The 21,893-nt window shown below is 30.5% G+C and overlaps 2 protein-coding genes across 3 annotated transcripts; one reads left to right on the top strand and one right to left on the bottom strand.

The window, feature by feature from the left end:
- Window positions 1–315: 315 nt before the first annotated feature.
- Window positions 316–4,863, bottom strand: LOC124826828 (putative sugar phosphate/phosphate translocator At1g48230). Its single transcript, XM_047299769.2, has 9 exons — window positions 4,284–4,863; window positions 4,098–4,205; window positions 3,148–3,179; window positions 3,010–3,060; window positions 2,154–2,215; window positions 1,815–2,076; window positions 1,196–1,461; window positions 1,032–1,126; window positions 316–819 (listed from the first exon to the last, which is right to left on the bottom strand). Exons 1-9 carry the CDS (start codon window positions 4,365–4,367, stop codon window positions 628–630), a joined length of 1,152 nt encoding a protein of 383 aa, XP_047155725.2. The 5' UTR covers window positions 4,368–4,863; the 3' UTR covers window positions 316–627.
- Window positions 4,864–9,248: 4,385 nt separating this feature from the next.
- Window positions 9,249–14,812, top strand: LOC124824459 (proteasome assembly chaperone). 2 transcript variants are annotated; one of them, XM_088105931.1, is made up of 6 exons: window positions 9,249–9,528; window positions 12,440–12,632; window positions 12,899–12,967; window positions 13,052–13,127; window positions 13,304–13,368; window positions 14,332–14,812. In XM_088105931.1, the coding sequence occupies exons 2-6, from the start codon at window positions 12,465–12,467 to the stop codon at window positions 14,410–14,412; spliced, it is 459 nt and encodes a 152-aa protein (XP_087962057.1). In that variant the 5' UTR covers window positions 9,249–9,528; window positions 12,440–12,464; the 3' UTR covers window positions 14,413–14,812. The 2 variants fall into 2 exon arrangements, with proteins under 2 accessions (XP_087962057.1, XP_087962056.1); XM_088105930.1 differs by having other exon boundaries at window positions 9,388–9,528; window positions 12,450–12,632.
- The last annotated feature ends 7,081 nt before the right edge of the window (window positions 14,813–21,893 follow it).

Here is a 21,893-nt window from a genome sequence, read left to right as displayed (position 1 = left end):
TATATACATATTAAAAGCGCAAAACAATCAGTTAAGAAAATGAAATAAGACTAATTTCACTCTGTCGTTAACATTCTCACAAGTCTTTGTGAATAAACATATTATTTCAACTATTCTCATTTTTTTAGTTATTCATAAACAATATAATGAAGAAATTTCATACACATGCTCATAAGTGTACCAAAAGCTGTGATTTTACAAATTCATTGGAAGCTCAATGTCCCTCTTCTCTTATATTTTACTTTAAATTAGTAGAAAGTTTGTTCATTCTTCCCACAAAATGTTGAAGGAAAACCAAGGATTACAAAGTATACATAAAGGCACCATGAATATCATTTTCCATTGCAATATAATTAATAAATAAAAGTAATGCAAACAAAGCCTAATTTTGAAAATTTAACACAAAAAGTACCAATTTGTTCCCTTGACTATATTGTCAAAAACCATGATTCAGAATGGTAAATCAGAGATGATGCATTCTACAGGGGCAAGTAATTACACATAACAAACATATGATTTAATTATGAAACCTATTGCCTAAAATGAATGAGGAGCACAGATGCATTTCCCTTCCTAGTTCTTTCTCCAAAAGGGGTACTCTTCTATTATAATCTTCTATTTCAGTTTTCACTTTCCTATTGCATATTGGTTGGTTAACTGCGTACGTCCAATATGAGATAACCTTGATGATGAAATAAGTGGTGTTTCTTCATCAATTTTCATATCAGATGCAGTTCCATTACCTCCACTGCTTCCCTCATTCTCATCAATGTTATCTGGCACGTAAATATCAGATGACTTCTTCTCGAATTTCCAGTCCTGAATGCATGTCACAAAGAATTTACTCAACATCTTAATCAACATCATACAAATCTTAGTTTAGCATTGCCTTAGTAGGATCATGCATCTAACTTATACCAGAAAAATGTTAAGACCTTTGTATTAAGCAAGTGTGAGTTTAGCATTGCCCTAGGATTATACATTTAAATTGAACTAGTTAAATGTTGAAAGAAGAAAGAAGGATTTGAGACCTTTGTGATCCGATCTGGAATAGTTTCAGCAGGCAATTGAGAGGCCCTTACATCCCTAACCTTTATGTAGTTGTACATCACAACTCCACATAGTGCTGCAGAAAAAATATGAAAGGGTAAGAAGGAGGGAGTAATTGAAGAGTATTATGATTCAAACAACTTACCAATTGCATAACCAATTATGTTCAACCCAGTTATTGTAGATTCTGGGAATATAACAGTGGAAAGAGCTATCAATATCCAGTCTTTAAGCACACCAGCAACCCGGACGGTTACAGCACCAGTTCGACCAATGACTAAGAAAATTGAGAAGTTCAAGGCTAGTGCACATATGGCATTGGAAAAGAAGATCCAGAAATTAAACTGAATCTGTGAAACTTCCATTACTGGCTTTTCCAAAAGGTACCAAGGCACAAAGAGAAACACAAAACTGCATATAACAGAGTAAAAGAATTTAGCAACACACATGGCATGCAGGGTTTGTTGATAAGCATGCATTCAGACCCCAAATGACATCGCTTATTTGTTTAAGCCAAAAAGTTTGGCAATAAACTAGATTTATATCATGAATTGCATAATTAGAAAAACTCAGAACATTGAATAATAGGATACTGATTACCTATACATGTGCATATGTGAAGTCTATATTGCAAAAAAATTGTGCAATTTAAATCTTTGGATATTAAATCCAGAAGATCATGAATCAATTAGATGGTTACTATTCATTAGTAACAGATTAATTGCCATATTTTCTGTTTGGTTCCAGAATATGATGACAAATACCTGCAGGGAGCTATGTAATATAGGCTTGTAATAGGATTTAAAGTCAGCCCCTTTTTCTGCAGAAGGACTTGTGTCAAGACCAGTCTTAGAGCTTCTGCAAAGATGCCTGTGACCTGGTAAACTGTACCAACTGTATTAAAATGAATTTCCCCATAGGAGGAAATGACAACTCCAACACTGACCAGCAACATGTTCAAGAACACATCACACCTTGCTTTGTCAATGCCGCACAAAACAGCCATAAGGAAAGTTGCCACCGGCACTGAAATATCAAGATTTTGAATTAACGAAATTGAGCTCAGATGGAAAGAGAAACATGTGAAATTTAAAAAAACATACTCAGAGCTTTGAGCATCTGGATAAAAGCCACGGAGATGTGTAAGTAGGCAGTGTTACCAAACCTGTATACCCAAAGACATTACATATTGCTCGTAAAAATAATTATTTCAAAGGTATTAATATTGGCAGGCATGTATAAAATCACAAGAGAATAGTGCTTGATACCAAAGTAATCTTTCACTTTTAGCACTATGCAAAAGGAGCATCCACAATTTCATAGAAACATAAACGTTTGAAATTTGAATTATATATATTACGAAAAACGAACAATATTCTATGTTATTGAACTGTTCTTTCATTTAGTACAGAATGCAAAGTAATTTTAGGCAACCAATGATCAACCTGATTATACTATATTCTTTGAGGAGGGTTGGTACTCAAGAACATTGAACTTAAAACTAAAAGTATCAATCTAACAGATTTGTATAGTGAATGCTGGAATAAGAACTCGAATATATATAACATTACTATGGGATATTGAGAAAACATTTTACAAATATAACAGTATTAAAAGTAGAATTATCCCTGGATGGCGTTTCAGTGGGCAAACTTCCAGCAGTCAAGCTTGACTGCTTACCCCGATTTAAACCATCAACATTCATTCTAGCATAAACAAAATTTAATGAACCACGCTTGACTCAACAATTTCAGATGTAATTAATTTAATAATGAGAGGCTTCAGATGTTACTGGATCTTACGTCAACATGCCTAACCAAGTTAACTTTTCACATCTCAAAACTGAATGGTAAAGAGAGAGATCAATAATCAAACAAGGTCAAATTAAGAACAATTAAGAAATGAGCGAACAAGTTATGTACAGAAAAGAGTAGAGTTAGCTCATGTTGCAGTGCTTACCAAAGACTAGATGCAAAGAAAGCACTTATTGGTACCACACAAGTTGCGTAGCTGCCACAGGAGGAACTTTGTTTTAGAAAGAAGATTGACAAAGGACAAATATAAGTCTAGAAGGATTCAAATCAATGGCACACTCACATTTCAAATGTCATTTTGACAGGAGACACAATCTGCAATAACAAAACAAAGGGGTATAGATCAGGGTAGCAACCAAATAATAAGATGACGAAACATAATCAAGCTTAGGGATGATGGATGGAAAAATGTTCTAGCATAGAGGGTAGGCTTTATATTGTATGTAGTGTACAAAATCCTAGTGAAAGCAAAAAGTGTGTGTATGTGCAGAGATAAGTTAAAAAAAATCAGAAAGGCCATACGAACTACCCTGCAAATTCATAACATTCTCTTCAGTATCATACCATTCATTTGCTTCCTATTGCTTGTCATAAGTTGCACATAACATCGTGGATTTAAAGAAACAACCCATTACATATACCAACTTGTACGTAATGTAGGATGTATTACTGTTAGCTGCAATATATTCTAAGAAGCTAACATTTTAACTTTTGACAGCAACAACAATGTTGACCATTGTATGAGCAAACTCAGCTTCAGGAACTGTGGTTCAAATCACGTAATCAATCAGTATCACTTATTTAGGATCTTCCTCCTCTTTAAACGAATATGTTTAACTGATGAGTGAGATCTCACAAGAAGAATCTCAATTCCAAATGGTTTCCAACATACAATCTCTGATTGCAAATGTAAGTGAGCAATCACTCCATTCTTCACCGAAATCTACAACTCTAAGCTAAAAGCAGGTAATAGTTATAATATATTTAATTAAGGAACTAATTAATTCATGTAATTAAATTAAACTGGTGTGAAGTGGACCACAGAAAGAGTCAGCTATACACAATGCTAACCCAACAACACACCCATCGCGCTCTCATCTTGCAGTGAGTGGTAGTACTGATAAAGATGACAAGGACGTAGTGCAAGTTCACAAATCAACACTATCAATCACAAACAAACTAATCATTAATAATCAAAACAAACGAAGATTTTAGTAGAAAAAGAAGGGTTACCTTAAAGACCCGAACAAGAAAAAATGCCACTGCCCCAGAGAATGCCATGTGAATCATCGTGAGCGTTATGGGAAGGGGAAAGTTAAAGTATTTCGGCGACAAAACCCACTGACAAAACCAAAAAAAAAATAGCATTAGCTAACTAACCATCTTTCTTTTCTTAAACCATGGCCAAGTGGTAAGTACCTTGTTATACAAAATGACGCCGGATGAGAGCAAGATGTACATGAACAAGTACACATATGTTAGAAAAAGAGGTTTGTTAATCATTTTATTTGCTGGGTTTGGACAAAGGGGAAAAAGGGTTTCAACACTAAGCACTGTGCAATGGCATGTTCCAAACGCCACTTAGAGCGAAACCCAGATACCAATAATCAGTAATAATGGTAAAAAAATATGCTTTAATAGAGAATGAGAAGGATGTGGATCGGATCTGTTTCTGGGGTACCCTCAAGGGGAAGGGAGAATGGTGAGAGGGTACCCAGTTGATAGAATATAGATATATTATAAGAGGAGGAGAAGAAATGTTGCAGATTGCAAATTGGGATGATGGAAATCTGAGAGGAAAGGGACTTCGGTGTGAACGGAATAGATGAATGTGGTAGGTAATTGGGAAGTGGCTGAAGAAAGTTACCACTTTGGAAACAAGTGAGTCATTAATGGCAGCTTCTTCGTCGTGCCATGTGCCTCTCTCTTTCTCTCTTTAGCATTATGCTGCTTTTCTCTGAACCATTTTGCTTTCCATTTTCTCAAAAGAAAAACTATGGTGATGTGAACTGTAAATCCCACCCATTCTTTGGTCTATGGAGGGAGGGAGGTAGAAAGAAAAATAATATAACTTTACTCATTTTTTATTTTTATTACTCTATTTATTGTAATTATCACTTCTCTCTTCTAATCTTCTGATTTTATTTCAGCTTCTTTTTTTAATACGAAAATTGTCATTTCTTATTTTATTTATATGTAACAGTGAAATGGCAAAATATAAATTATGAAATAGTATAAAGGGGTATACGTAGAAACTTAACATATCCCATCCTTAGTCAATTAGTCATAACAACCCGCGGCGGCTCACCATGAATTTAAATTGAATTGGGTTAAAAAAATTGAATTTTTTTTATGCAACTTAGACTTATTTAAATTCGGTTTTTGCGGATTGAACTTGTGGTGAGTCGGATTGGCCCACCAATCTATCTACCTAATTTTATTTTATTAAAATTTAATTTTAATTTTATAAAAAATATTTATTATTTAATTTTTGTTTGAAAAAATTATTTAAGTTCTTTATTTTCAAAATTAATTAAACACCCATAGTGAAATTTGTTTAGATTTGAATTATAAAAAGTTTGTAATTTTTAAAAAAAAAATTGTAATTAAGTGAGTCAGTCAACTCGTTTAACCACCAACCTGTAGTGGGTCAGGCCGGGTTCAAATTTTTCTGACTCGTGGGTTGGTTCACTAAGTGACCAACACGTGGTGGGCCGGATGACCCATTTTGACAGCTCTTCACGTAGAAACTTATCATAACAATATTAATTTAAAGAAACAGTAATTTAAATAACATGTAACTTTTATAATTTCATAATTAATGTCAATATGGTAAAAAACTCATAAAACTAAGAGATAAAGTATATAATCAAGACTTCCTTATTGAAAAAAAAAATGCATTACTATCTCAAAATGTGATTTTAAAGAATTTGAATAAAATAATTATTTTTATAGAGTTAAATATATATCGAAAGAACTCCAACTCTATATACTCAAATTCTTAAATGTGGTAGATAGTAATAAATATAATAATTAATGTATTTCGTAAAATGTGTTACTATCTTTATTTGGATGAGCTTGGTCACGTGGTCTATTTATCTTGTTAATTTTGTTTTATCATTTTTTTAGCTTGATCATGATTTATCAATATCAATAGTTATGATTTTTCCTTGGTCGCATACATTTGGGTCGAATACATGTTGATCCTAGTAGTAAGATGTGTTCAAACTTATAAGTTTTATATTGACAGAGCTTATAGGTATTCATGTGGTCCTTCACGAGTGTTCTCTTCTGAACCGAAAAATGTTCATAAAGACAAGGGAAACGTCAACCAATGAGGTGAATGAGTTTGAGTGGCCTCCTAGGAGCGGGTAGTAGGTAGATTCGAAAGTTAAGATGCATACCTCCAAGTTTAGTTTTGTTTTAAAAGATTAGGACTTGATAATGGATAAAAAATAAAGCCTAAAATAAAACATCTTTAACAATGTGTTTGGATTTGAGGGAATGGGTTTAAATGAATGGATTTGAGAGGAAAATGAGGTGAAGGTAGGGTTGTTTGTATTAAGGGAAAGATTGTATGATTTAAGTGGATTTGAGATGAAAGTTTGTGAAAAATTATGTATGTTATAGATATGATAGATTAAAAAAATGTTTTAATGGATAAAATTAGACGATTTCCATTTTATCATTGAGAATAAATGTTATATAAATTTAAATGTAATTATTATTATTATTATCATCATTAATAATATTATACAACTTTTTCTTCCTTCTGAATAACACTTTTCCTCTTGAGTACATCAACCACACTACCTTCACAGCCTCGAGATCACTACCCAAGAAATAACAAAAAAATATGAACCTTCAATTTAGTGTGAAAACAAGTAAAAATGTTTGATATCATGAATTCCACAAACAAAAATACTCACAACAAACCACAAACACATGAAAAGAAACATCACAATTGATTCTCATGGAAGATCGAATCGATTCTATATGAATATGTGAAGGGTGAATCAATTATGTGTTTATGATGGAAGAGGTGAATCAATTCAGTTAAGGTATTTGCAATTTTTTTATGTGAGATAATTGATTATCCCATCCTTAAAATCCATTCTCAACTTTCATCTTTTATCACTTTTCTCCTTTGAAACCTCCTTCAAGCCAAAACGAGCCACATCCCTCTATCACTTACCTCACCTATAGCATATTCACCAATTTGGGTTCATAAATAAGTTAAAATTAGATGGGCAAATAAGTAACTTTATTTGCATGATGTGATTTTTCCTTCTCTTCTTCTCACTTTTGTGGGTGACCTTTAAGAGGCGTTACATGCAAATTAATGCTTGCAAATCCTTGGAAATCTCCAAACAACAATGACACTCTTTCTTCTGTTTGCTTGAACAATACTTCTCCCAATCCAAATACAACGAAAAATTATCTTCTTTAAGTTAATGCATCAATATCTAGTTTATTTAGTAATCAATTTCCTTTGACATTGTTTCTCTCCAATATTTTTCTTGTCATAACTTCTTCAAACAAAATTGGATCATTTTCAATCATCATCATTGTTGCATTTAAGTTCTTTTCTTCATATACTTTTTCCTAATTTCATAATTTGTCATCAATCTTCGCTTTTTTTTCTTGCTCGTTCATTACTTCCTTAATCAAAATATTTATTTGGTTCATTTTGAGATAATTATTTTAGATTGCTACTCAAATTATTTGAACTCCATTCACCATTTCCTTTTTCATTTTGTTCATTCTTCTTATCATTGTTGTCTTTATCTTCTCACTTTAACATATCTTGTATTGTTTCTTCCACACATATTCATCATATACGTAATATAATTAAATTTTTTTATGACATTCACACATTAAGAAAACTAACTTAAAAAACGTTATTATTATTTTTTATATACGTGACCACTTATTTATGCATATATTACATATATGGGTTGAGAAAGATGTTTGAAGAACCTTTGAAAAGAAGAAGAAAAAGAAAAGAAAGCAAAAAAAATGGAGATGTGGAACAATAAAAGAAAGAGATAGAACATAAACTGGATTGTCAGAATAATTTCAAACTTGTGAAAATTTGAAATTTATAAAAATTTAGAAATGAGTTTGCATTTTTTATTTATTTATTATGATATTCAATCTTTAATAACCAGGAATGAAGATTTAATTTTTATGTATTATATGAGGTGCTGTATATTTAAACATTGATGTTTATACTTTCTATAATTCCTCTCTCTGGATTCTTTGAAAGATGCAAAATTAGATTAATAACTAACTGGATAATACTAATAATTTTTTCAACAATTTTACAAGTAAACCTTTAAAAGTTTCTTTCTGTAATTTGTAGCAATAATTCAAGTACTAAAAATAGAACATAGCTAGAATGGGAATGAAGATGACAACCTTTGGAGCTACTTTTTTTAGGAGTTATGCATTTCTTGAAAGATGACTTGCTGGTTAAACCAAGGTTACAAAAATAATATAATAGAAGAACCTTTCAACATCAAACATGTGAATTTCTTACAAACCACATCAATAAAAGAAAGTGGTACTGTAACTTTTCAAATATTTTTTGCTATTTTCGTATCTTTATTATTTAATAAATACAAGCAATTAATGCATAACCATTAAACTTAAAAATATGCTGAGTTATAAATGTAATTTAAATACATTATTGCTTCCAGATAAGGCTAAAAACATGTTAACTTTAATTTAATTTACCTTTTAATATGTAAGAAATTTTATAATCTGACTCAATTTATCATGATAAATTAAGTTGATTCAAGTTAAATATTCTTTTTATATAATATGAACGGGGAAATTTTCTACAATAAACAAGTTTTTAGAGAAAATTGGATTAAAAAATTTGTGTAAAAAAACATGACATTGTGCAATATATAATTGAACTTTTAGGAAATTTTGTTCATTTGTTAATTAAATCCTTTTTAAGTTAAAAAAAAAATCCCTTATTGGTTATTGAGTTCAGCCCCTATAGAATGATGTCAAGGGAAAAAAAATTATAGAAAGCATTGGTTGTTAAAATAGTAGGTTGACTTCAAGATGGGTGAGAAAGAGTAAAAACACGTTTCTTTCAGTAAGCATTGCCATTTTCACATTATAGAAATTATAGTAATTCCTATTTATAAACTAAGCTTCACAATTATTTATAAAAGACGAGAAAGAGAATAATTTTTCAATAATTAAATAATCAATGTGAAATTGTAATTATAACTCTTAATTTAAAGATTAAATTATTAGAGTGTTATGTTAAAAATTAAAAATAATAAACAAGTAAATTTATTTGTATGGATTTAAAATATTTGAAAAATAGAATTCTAAATAATAGAGAATAGAGTTAAGAAATTACTGTTGCAAAGGTTTGTTCTGTGTATACTTTTTCTGATTTGGGTTTATTGCGAAGAGAGAAAACCCTAATCAGAACGATATATGGAAATGCGGATATAGAAAACATTAATCAAACAAAAACAGCGTTCTTGAGGAAATTATTCCGTTTCCGTGGTCTGTCGTCGTTACCGTGGTGGTTCGGTGGTGGCCGTGCTCGGTTGTTGGGGTCGGTGGGCATTAGTTCTTTTCTCGTGTGCGAAACATTGGCCGAGTGCTATGATATTAGCTGTTTGAGCTTAAGGTATGCAATATTTTATTTCTAAAATATTTTAAGTGGGTTAATTTTTTGTCTGGTGTATTGTAGTTTTAAGGGTTTTTGGATTCACCGGAGGGTTTAGGGTTAGATTATCCCGTAATTAGTGTTTCAGGATTTTTTTTCTTCTGATAGGAACCAGGAAATTTGTGGCTTTTGTACCTTGTTCATGTTCTTCATTGACTTGGGTTTAAAGTGGATTGATTTGGTTGAGCTGGATAGCAAGAGAGAGAGAGGGTTGAGCTGGATAGCAGGAAAGAAAGGGTTGAGTCTGGAATCACGGAAACAGATTTTTGTTTTCTGCTTTGTTATTGTTAATACCAAATTGATTGGTTGGTTGACTTATGACAGCGGAAGCATTAACTGATTGAAAAATGCTTTCAAGTAATTTCCTGGTTTGGTGTATTTGTATTCTTACAAGTCATCTGAAATGTGGGATGGGGGGGCAAGAATGATATCGAAATAAATATGCAGAAACTGATCCTACAGATTAGGATAAGTCCAATACTCCACTAAAATGCCTAAAAGTTCACTTTTAAGGAATGGTGGGATAAATCAAGAAGCACGGTTTCCAAATTGGATCTACCCAACACATTAATAGAGAGAGAGAGAGCCAGTTGTTTTAGACCATCTAACATAAAATGTAAAGTCGTCCGAGTGTAGTTTAGACCTTAGAAGGAAGTTTAGAATTACAGATTGCCTTCACTTCTTTGAACCTTATATTCTTTTAACCGGGAAGTTGTTTTTCTTTACACATGATTGCAGCCAATTTGGGCCAAATTAGTTATTTGGTTAATCAGATCTGTAATCAATAATGTGTTTGCAACATATTGCAGATTGAATAATGTACATGAAAGAACTAAGCAAGGCTATATGTAAATTTTTCTTGTATATTTTTCTTATTATATTAAGTTTTCATGTCAACGAATAAAATCTGTATAAAAATAGTAAACCTTTCACATATCTATTTTGTGCATATAGCAAGTAGAAAGTAGAAAATGTATTAATCATGACAGACTATGCAGTATTATTTACATTTGGCAATTATGTTTCACAGATAAGTGAAAAAGATTCATTGATAGAAAAGCAAAGTTTCAAGATACAAAATTTAAGATAACCTTCCTTTGCTCCAATGCAAAATATACTTTAAAGCTTCAAATTAACAAGCATCTTAATTGGTACAAAAGGATTTCACCATTACAGTCAATATAAGTCACATGAGGTCGTTTTGAATTTTATATAGTGCTCCTATATTAAATAAGACTTTTCTATAAGACAAATTTGTTGGCATCTTTCATTTGAAATATCTTGCCGGGTAGGGGTTAAACTAGGGTTTGTCCTTTAACTTTGGAACAGTTTTTGATTGTTAACATATAAAAGCTTTGACAAAAAGGAAACAAAAGTTTTGTTGCAGTGGTGCAATTTTTGCAGTCCTGTGATGGAACTAATATGGATATGTATTATATTTCGTGACTTTACATGTGCTGTAGAAATATTGAGTGTGCTTGTGTTGTGTGAGTTCAGCTGTAGCCTAATCAGTTCTTAAGCATTATGCAATAATTTGAATAGTCCAAACAATTAGAGACCACTTACTGCAATTAAAGATCTACCAAAAGTTGTTATACAGATATTCTATGTGAGATGTTTATATAATATCTTACAGCAAAAGTGTACGTTGAACTGAAATTGAGTATTGTCTAAAGCCACATCATTAAGTCTCCAAAAGACAAATGCTTAGAATAAGAGAAAAAGGAAGAAGCTTACAGTCAAATGGAAAAATGGATAGAACAAACATTCGAGTGTCCTTGAGACTAACCATGTCAAATGAAAAGCATCTTCTACTTCGTTAAATTTTTATTCTGAAAGTCGCCGTAAAACCGACCATATTAGTCGTTGGTTTAGTGGGTTAAGAGAGACAAAACACAAGTTCTTGTTTTGAATTTTAATTTATAAATTCTAAAAAACATCTATCACCTGCCTCTTTACTTTCTGGGTATCTAAACAAGATTACCTGCCGACATTTTTATGCCCACATGTATGCGGATATTTCTCACTTTTATTTTTTTAATTTTAAATAAAACATTTAAAAATGATTCGTAAAAGATAAACTCATAAAATATTGTTTTTAAAGTATAATCTAAATAAAATTTCATAATAAAATATGTGTAAATAAATTTGGTCCTGCTGAAAAAAAAAATTAAATAAGTTATATTGAAAAGTATCAGTTCTAAAAGAACTAACCTTTTTAAAAACAACTTTAATTTCATAAGTCTAAGTAGAAAATATAAATGTATAGAATCAAATTCTAAAACATTCTTCAATGGTTGATATTTCTCTCACCAATAGCTTTATCATCATTTGGATTTGAAAACATATCCAAATAAAATTCACTAACAATGGGTAGTAGGTAGTAGGTATCCATAAGTTAGATACTATGATACTATGAACCGTCCCATTAATAAGTGGGTAATTAAATTATCCATACCTGTTACTTGTTAGTATCCCTTAAATAAATCAATTTAATATCCTTTACAATTTTTTTTGCCATCCCTAAAAATAACTATTACGAACAAAATATGGCCAAAAATTCCTTAAAGTAAATTATTAAAATTTGCGAGGAAGAATATTTTTGTTGGCTCAGAAACAGAGGATAGGGTGTCAGAATTTGAAAAGAAACTAGCAGAAGTAGATATTAGCTTTGTGCAATCACATATCAACGAGTATATAACTTAGAAGTAATCCATCAAATTACATAATAAACTTTTAATTTTAGTGACTGGTTATGATATGATTTCACATTGGGGTTTGATTCTCTATCCATGTTTCATAACATATATTGAATGAAAGTTGTTGATTAAGGTACTTGTAGACAGATGTGTGTTCTGAGTTTTGAGTTTAGGGTTTTGCAGTTTTTTGTCATAAAAATGGATTGTGGAGGGCTGGAGAAGGGGATTGAAGAGTTGAACGTGAAGGAAGGAAAGGGTAATCTACATGTTCAGGAACAGGCACAGGGTCAATTGCAGATCACTACCTTTTCTGAACTTGTCAATGATGTTGACCTCCATTTTCAGATCATTCGCTTTCCCAAACAGGTTTTCCCTCATCAAACTCTTCTTGTTTCAATAGATTCAAATGAAAGGCAAAATAAGGTGTGATGTTTTTTTTTTTTTTTTAACTGGGTCATTCACCCAAATGTATACTTTTGGAACAAAATAGCAATAACTCTGTTTTCACTTGCATACGATTTGGAAGCTTGGGATTTTAATAGGATAATTTGTGCTGTAAACGTTCAACCCTGTGATATTTTTCATCTCTTCCAAAGGTTTATCTGATTTGAATGGTTAATTAATTATCGTAGATATATGTGTGGATTGGTTACAACTCTGCAAAATTGGGACACATGTACGCAGCAGCTCCCACTCGTCCTGTAAGTTGTCTCATTCCTTTAAGCTCAGTATAAGAGTATTTTTTGAAAGATTGTATAAGGATTGTGATCTATGGTGGTACACAGAGCAATTCAGTATCTGTCACTTCCATACTCGGAGGATTTTGTGATAACACAGGGTCTGGCATTGCTCATCGATTAGGTAACTATTGTGTGTTTGATTTTTCTTTTTAACAACACTCAAACTCACATTCCAGAAATTAAACATGATTGGGATTCACGTTCAATGGAGTTGGAATGGTTTTGCAAACACACTGTGTCTTGTCTGACAGTTAAAATATTATTCTAGTTTATGAATTAACTTTATCTGTTTCTCAGTGTTAAAGACTGGTCTCAACATAATTTTGGCTTGCAGCATTCCAAAAAATAGCCCCATGCTTGAGGTATGGTCTCTCTCCTACTCATTGTGTTTGTGTTTTAGCGCAGCGATATTCTGCTCCTTCTAAATGACTTTCTTACTGCTATACGTTCAGCCAACTTCTGAAAACAAGAAAGTGATGCCCTCTCAAAACATATCTAAGAATTTATATTGTTGTTCTAACTTTCTACTTGGATATAAATAATCATTTTACAATTCTTGCATATTCAGTTACTCGATTAACTTACTAATACATAGAAATTTGAACACTCATAGGTTCCTAGCTTCATTTAGTTACAAGAAGGGAACTGGTAAAGCCGTAGTGAGTCAGTCACCTACTTATCTGGATCAACTCTTTATTTTGGGGAGTTACTAACTTGTAAATAACAAATAAGAGGGAAAGTTTGTTAGAGGAGAGAGAAGCTAAACCTCTTATATTGGATAGTTCAGAGGGACAGAGCGGCAAGGACAAATCCACTTGGTGAATATTGGGGGCAATTGCCCCAACAAACATTTAATTTTTTTCTTAATATAATGTATATATGGCATTACAAATTGTCCCCATAATTTAAAATTTGTTATGAAAACTACGGTAAAAATTCTGGATTTGTCACTGAGGGTATGTGTGTTTGTACTACCAGTTAGGGTTATTGCTTGGGGCCATAGGAATTTTACCTTTGCTGGGAGTGTAACACTGTAAAGCACTATTTTGCTTAGCATGTGCCGTTACCTAGTATTAGGCTTTGGCCTTACCTATATGATTCTGTTGAAATAAAATACCTGTAGTTTATGATTGATTTTAAAAATTTTCCAGTTCTTGTGATTTTTTTAAATTGTAACTTTGATTGAATGGTGTGAAGTTGATCTTACACTCCCCGAAATCCTACAGTAGTGACGGCTTACCCTTTTTGCATCGCCATTCACTATTTTCATCACTTCAATTTAAAATTCTCTATTATTGATTTATTGCAACTTTCATGGATTGCAGATAGAAGCTGAGAAAATATTGATTCAGAAACTCATTAGTCTGGGCTACACCAAGTTCAGATTGGGAGGAACATCTTTGTAGCACGGGCTAGAGAGACTTCTATACATATCAAACCTGCATTATCCTAGTTTTTTCCTACCTGATTTAGCAGCCATGGTTTGTGGGTTATTGAAGTCTAGAAGCATTTTTACTGGACACCACAACTGTCGAACAAATAGGCGTTTTTTTCTCGGATCTCCTCTCCATGATAGATGCAGTGTACGAGAAGACTTGGGATTTTCAAACATTATAGGATTCTTAAACGAAAATTCAAGCAGATCTTCATAATTATTCTTATATCAGACCCCTTGCAGGTAATGAAAATGATGCTACATTACTCGAGTGAATGCGTTTTTTTTTCTTGGACCTGTATCAGTAGGGAACAATTGCTACTCACCATGATGTCAATATTCAATTAATACCATCATATGGGTTTTTATCATCCCATTGGGAATGAAAGTGATAGCAACCCAATTTAGGATAAGGTGACTAACATTATTATTGGTTGAAAACGTAAGAAGTATTATAACCGTCGTAATCCGAGAGCATAAAGAAAATATTCTATGATCTTTTCTCTCACCGTAACTACCGTTTCCCTTCTTGCTATTTCTCACCTAAGGTAGTTTGGGGTAAAATACCAATTAGAAAGCATGATCTTTCCCCCTTCTCTGCACTAATTCCAGAGAGAAGAATGTGGAAACTGTTTTGCTGGAGTCTGCTAGTGGTATCCATTTACTTGTTTTTGTTGATAATAATGTCAATAACATTGGGCACACAACTTTTTAAATAAACAATAGAAGGAAGTTATCTACTAAGTGGAAACAAACAGTAATCTAAGGAACATATTTAAGTGTTGACCATAGCAAGCTCACTTTATCTGCCGTTTAGGATGTGTCTTTTTATCAACATGGATGCATCTGTATGTTTTATTTCCCACCAAAACATCAGTTTCATCGAAAGTATTATTTAGGATGCAAATTGGTTATGTTTGGTTGTATTAGATAAAAGTTGACTCAAAAGCTAAATATTTAGTTGATATCGGACAATTATTAACTTACAGAAACTTTGTATATTTGTGTATTGAAAGATACTTGTAAACATTAGATTCTTTGGTGGAACTTTTTGCATTGAAGAATTAGACCTAATCCATGTTAGGTGTGAATTAATATAAAATTTAAAGTATTTCTTGTCTTTCTCTATCACTCACGCAAATTTCTTAGTCATTCGTAAAATGTTTTAGAAAACTATTTATGAGAATTTTTTTATAAAACCACGAGGTGAGACTCATTAAGAATCTGATTGGACAATCTACAAAAATCTCTAAAACAACACTTTTAGCATTATTCAAAACCCTTCTTTCTAGACCTAACCTTATATTTCAATTTGTATTAGAACTTACCTCTTGGAGTAGGTTCTTTGTAGGATAAAAGGCAATTATCCAAGATTTCATATTGGTGGAAATTATTCTGAAATGATTTGTTCTCCATAATTCATGACTGGGTTCTTTTTAATCACAATTTTTGAGTGGATTTATTTGCAAGCTCTTAAGTAGATCCTCAAATACTTGAAGGAAATAAGAACAGTTCTAGCTTGTAGGTTTGCTAGATGTAAGGCTAAAATTTGAAGGAAATAGAGGTGATTGTGCAAGAATTTGCGATAGAAATCATAATATTGTCTCCCTCTTCATGAGCCTTACTCCCTTCAAACATAAGAGATTAACAAGTAATGTCAAAATCGTTATAATAAAATAGCATTTGACAAGTGGAACCATGACATGGCATTACATAAACTATATTTGATTGTGAGTTGTCACTTTTGGAAATTTTGTAAAGAAAAAGAAGATGAAAGTGAGATCTATTAAAAATATAAGTCACGTGGGTGATATTATGCAAAAGAATAAGGGCCTCAAAAACCTAAACCATGTGCACTGAGGCTTTATTCGAAAGGAATCAAAAGCCCAATGGGTATCAACAAAAATAGTCACTCTCAACCATATCAAAACAAAAACAATACGAAGTAGACACTTTTATTATTTATTATCTCCTTTAATTAAGAGAATATCTTTTTTTTAATTATATATAAAAGGTCATTCTCTTTTTTATTAATCACTACGAAATTTTGATATTCTCGACTCTAAATTCTGAATTAGAAATCCTAATATATATAAGTATAATGGACCAAACTCAATGTATGAGATACTAATGAAAATCTACATTTAGAAAGATTAACTTCAAGTTTTTCAAAGTTAGTTTGCATTATTCCAAACACATTTATTTTATATATATATATATATATATATATATAACATTCAAATTTGAATTTACCACTTCTTTGAACTAACCATTTGTTAAAAAAAACAGTTATTTTGTTTTTATTTTTTATTTTATCGCTAGGAGAAAAGAAACAATCAGTAGTTATTGAAATTTTGTATAACTGTAAATTTATTTTTAATGTTACAAGGTTAGGAAATTGTTATGCATGGAAATAAAATTAATGAAGTTTTATAGATTTTAAAACATTATTGAGAAAATGTCAATATTTTTACGTGAAATGAGGCGTTATGGATTATCGTCATTATTAACTTGAAACTATCATTATTTTAACACACGTAAAACTTATATTTAATTATATTGGTATTATTAAATGACTTTAAGCCACCTTGATTTTATTAAAATATCAATATTATAAAGTACCATTGCATGTATAAGTTGTTAGTCATATCATTAAAATATAATAGTAATTGGTGGATACTACGATGGAATAATTTTTTCATTTTAAGATGAATATATAGAATAAGAAAAGCCGTACGAATAGATTTTGGCCTATAATATAACACCATTATTGTGTTGGCTACCAAACAAAGAAGGCCCTTCGATATTAGCCAATAACGCAACTTTCATTACTCATTCTTTCCACACAAACAAACATGTTTCAATCAATCTTATGTGTCCACATTCACATCAATCAAATAATTGCTTTATCGTTTTATATCGACAACATTTTTATAAATTAAACTTATCATATACATAATTAGAAAATAAATGGGAAATTAACTTATGCATAAATTAAAATTTACAAAAAATGATTTTTTTCCTATTTCATAAATTGTGTAGGAAGAAGGTTATTCAAACAAGATTTAGGTTTGACTTGAGGGGCTTTTTCACATACATTTTACTGAAAATAAAAAATATCAAACGAGTTTTTCTATTTATAAAACTTAACATTATCTTATACAAAAAATAATTTGTATAATTTCTTTAAATTTTAGCTTTTAAAGTTAATTTCTCAAGTAGATAATTTTATTTTTTTTTCTTGTGAGAAAACTTGTATGTAAGCAAAATCGTATTTTTATTATTAGAAACAAAAGTAGAAGTAAATATTTTTTAATTTTAAAAAAATAGAAAAACTTATTTTTAGATAATATTTAATTTTAAATGTTAGATTTCCGTGATGGATTTTTAGAAGTGAAAGTTTATTTTAGATTTTGTCAGGAGTTTTTTTCCAATAGAACAGAAATATAATCGCAAACTTTTTTATATTTAAAGGTAGAAGGTTATCAACCTTAATTTTCTCTTTAAAAGTAGATATCTCGTCGGATAATGACACTTTAATAACATAGTTTAGTTTGACAACATTTTGACATGGGTCATATGTCAAAATGTGATTGGTTCACATGGAAATGAAATTAGAAAAATTAGAATGACGTGGAAACAAAATTGGGACAGAGTTTGAAGTTGTGAGCTTCATTTCCTCATTTCAAAATTAATCTGATGCAAACTTAGATAGATAACTCGAACTCTAGAGAGAGTCCCTTCCTCTCACCCACCTATTTTCAACAAGATAAAAGTTCATTAAAGACACTTAAAATATGTGATGAAATATATAATACTTTTGAACAATCTACATTTATTATTTGAGACCGAACACTTACTTATGTTAGAGTATTTTTGCAAGTCTATGACCAAATTATTTTACAGAGAAAGATCAAACAAGAAGTATAATTGCTAAAGGTAAAATTCATAAGATAATGAGAATAAAGATATATTTAGCCTTACAAGAACAAGAACATTTGGACGTTTACCGTGAAACCAAATTTACATTTAATTCCATGATGATTACAAAAAAAACACGACGAAGAACGAGGTAGTAATAGAAGAAATTGAAGAATAGTTGGACCATATATAATATATGACTCTGATAAAAGAACTCAGGAGAGAGTTGGAAATAGAAGAAAACATTAACATCTTCCAATTAACATACAACCATCCTTATATTGTCCCTTGTGAATCGTCGTACAATTTTAAAAAATGGTTTTAAGCTTTAACCCCTTTTAGATTCTTTTTAAATATTACTTTTTGGGTTCAAATCATCTTTAACATTTACATGTAACATGCTTTTCATATAAGAGATTTATAATAGGATATTAAAGATTATGTAAGCACAAGTCTATACGGAATATTATCCGTACATATATATATGGGTGATTACGCATCAAGCTCCAATACAAAATCTTCCATATTAATAAAGTTACAATACTATAAATTAGATTAGTTTTTTTCCCTAGAGATGCTGAGAAGAGAAAGTTGTAAATCTCCTTTTTCCATGCTTGATCTTAATTAGTTATTAATTACAAATCTGGTTAGGTATAAAACATCATGTTCCCATGCTTTTTTATCTTATTTAGTAATTACAGAATCTAGTTATGTAAATGAAGTGTGGAGTGAACCTTAGATAGACTTTAGCTTGAAGAAGACTCTTTTTGCATGTTATTTCTGTTTTAAAGTATGTTATATTAAAAGCAAAAAAAAAAAACAAAAAAAATTAATAACACACGAGAATATGGAGAAAGTGCATGTGATTTAGTTTAATGTTACGTGATTTTAGGTATTGTATTCAAAGCAAAAGAAATCAGTTGACACCAAAGAGAATAAAGACAGAATGGAGAAACTTTCTTTGTGTGGAAGAATATACCAAATTGTACGAGAATTGGAAGCAATGAGAATATTGTTATGGTTGCTGAAAAAAGTGAGAATAAAGTTCTCTTGAAATGAATATCAATATTTAACGTGCATATGTTTAACAATTATCTTGCAATTATTGGAAGATAAATTGAAATTTTCTTTTCTTTTAAAGTTTGATTAAGATTTAAGTCTCTTTTAAATTTGGATTTCAATTGACTTTTTATTTAATTTTTCTTTGTGTATTGACTACTTAAATTTTGTATAGCGTTTTAATTTTCTAATTTTTTTTATTAAGTAGATGATGTAATTGTTAGCCTGTCTAGTTGTGAATTTTGTGTGTGATATGGATAATAGAAGACAAATTAATTTTATTGTTTTAATTGAAAACGTGTTAAAAAATAAAGGATTGTCATTGTCACAATGACATTAAAGGTAGAGATGGTTAGAGTGACTTGATTGTTATAAGTAATGACATAAAAACTACTGGAAAGCATGATGATATTTTTATCTACCATATTTTTAATTAAAACAATAAAAGTTATATGTTTTTTTATATTAACAATAACATCATTTCATAATAATCATAAATTTCATATGTTTTATCATGTATATGCAAGTAAATAAGATGACTTTTAAGGTGAATGATGATTTGGAGATTATTAATATTTAGTTAGAGAATAAAATTTATTTACTATGTTTAGGTTGAGAGTTTGTTTATGACAAAATGACTTGGACTTAACTCATGTGTATTTGATTTTTTAAGTCTATGTATAAGAAATATATGTCCTTTAAATAGTTATCAAATTGGACATGGTATTAAGCATGCATATGATGTTACTTTTGAAAATAATTTTTAGACACTAGTTAAAGATGATTGTATTAATCTTTGGAATGATTATTGTTGTTCTCACATTGTTTATCTAAATTGGTTAAAATTCCTTATTTTGATAGAGTAAGGTTATACTTTGTTGTTAGTTAAACCTGGACATGTACTCACTAAAATTTTTCTTTTTTTTGTTGCTAGTTTATGTGATTTTTTTTCTTTAATGGTTAATGAGAATGATGATGTACCTAATTGGATTTTGGATGATACAAGTGTGCTTTTTCAAAAAGTTGCAAAAATTTCTTACTTTTCTGGTATGGAGTGTTGAATTGGGAGAACTTGATTTGGTTGGATGATGTGCCATGAACTAAAAATCTGGTTCTTTGAAAGCTATTGTATGACTATTTACTTATTGATTTAGAGATAAAAAATGAGTGATTTTATGCTCTATATGTTCTTTATGTGAAAATAATGTTGGATCTTTGTCTCATTTGTTCTATTGCTATTTGGTTGTAGAAATGATTGAAGGAAGTTTTTCAGGATTTACATTTTTTTTTCTTCTTTGAATCTGGTTGTTCAGTTTATGAAGTCTCATTTTAGTTCTTTGCTTAAAGTGACTACCATTACTACAATTATCTAGATGATTTGGAAGATGAGAAATCATAGTAGATTTTAAGATCCAATTGTTTTTTCTTCTGTTATTTTCCAAATTAAGGAGTTGGTGCATATGACTGAAAATAAATCTAAAAAACATGAGTAATATTGTCTTTGATTTTCTGGTGTTGAATTTTTTTAATATTTAAACTAGGGAGGCTAGATTGGTTATTTATGGATGTAATATGTAAAGTTTCATTTCCTAAGGCCCAAGGTGAATATTGATGATGCAATTAGAGATTATCCTGATTTAGCTCATGTGTTTGTAATTTTTCAGTTTTTAGGAGTGCAAATTTCTATTTAGGTTAAGTTTGTGGGGTCATTTATGTTTTGAAGTATGCTTGGAGGAAGGGTTTTTAGAGACTTTGATTAAAGAGTTATTCTTCCTTAGTTTGTCATGCTTTTTTGGACCAACGAATGGTTCTTTAGAATCTTAAAGGAAGATGATGTCGATGTTTACGTTTTCATAAATATATATGTAGTTCAAAGTTTCTCATGATTTTTCGTTAGGAAAATCGTTGTGTTAATAAGTTAGCTAATTTATCTTTGATTTTTAGATATTAATATAATGTGTTTGATGTTTTACTTCTATATATTTATTTAAATTTTTTTTCATAATAGATATATTTTTTCTGTGGTTCAGAAAGTGTAATTTTTATCATGAGTTTGGTGTGATTTCCCATATTTTGTACTTTTTTTTTATTTTAATAATTTTTCATATGATAAATTATTGATGGACTTTGAGATGTGAACATAATTAAGATGTCATACCGTATATAATCTTATTTGGAAACTAATAATCATGTCACTTAATTAATGAAAAAATTAATAATAAATAATTAATTAAAAATATAAATAATTTTAGGCTTAATAGCTTATTTTGTCCCCAGTTTTGGTGAGTTGTGTCAATTAGGTTCCTTCTTTTACAAAAGTGTCAATTGCATCCTCACTTGGTAAAATTTGCCTCAATCAAGTCCCTTCCGTTAAAACTCACAAACGGTGTTAACTTTTTATTCTCTCTCCTCTGTTTCTCTGCAACGCAACAGACCTTTCTGTTAGTGCTATTTTTTCGTCCTTTTATGGAG

Source organism: Vigna umbellata, chromosome 2, assembly GCF_029865625.1.
Source record: "Vigna umbellata cultivar VRB3 chromosome 2, Vumbellata_1.0, whole genome shotgun sequence".
In the NCBI taxonomy this organism is placed as follows: Eukaryota; Viridiplantae; Streptophyta; class Magnoliopsida; order Fabales; family Fabaceae; genus Vigna; species Vigna umbellata.
This window is presented reverse-complemented; position numbering and strand designations above follow the sequence as displayed.

Excerpts from the sequence above, each read along its gene's own strand:
- LOC124826828 (XM_047299769.2), bottom strand. The coding sequence starts at position 4,367 with ATGATTAACAAACCTCTTTTTCTAACATATGTGTACTTGTTCATGTAC. Across the intron at positions 3,180-4,097 it reads TTCTTGTTCGGGTCTTTAAG|ATTGTGTCTCCTGTCAAAAT; the intron begins GTAACCCTTCTT and ends TTGTTATTGCAG. Across the intron at positions 3,061-3,147 it reads GTCAAAATGACATTTGAAAT|CTACGCAACTTGTGTGGTAC; the intron begins GTGAGTGTGCCA and ends CTCCTGTGGCAG.
- LOC124824459 (XM_088105931.1), top strand. The coding sequence starts at position 12,465 with ATGGATTGTGGAGGGCTGGAGAAGGGGATTGAAGAGTTGAACGTGAAG. Across the intron at positions 12,968-13,051 it reads CAGCAGCTCCCACTCGTCCT|AGCAATTCAGTATCTGTCAC; the intron begins GTAAGTTGTCTC and ends GGTGGTACACAG. Across the intron at positions 13,128-13,303 it reads TGGCATTGCTCATCGATTAG|TGTTAAAGACTGGTCTCAAC; the intron begins GTAACTATTGTG and ends TCTGTTTCTCAG.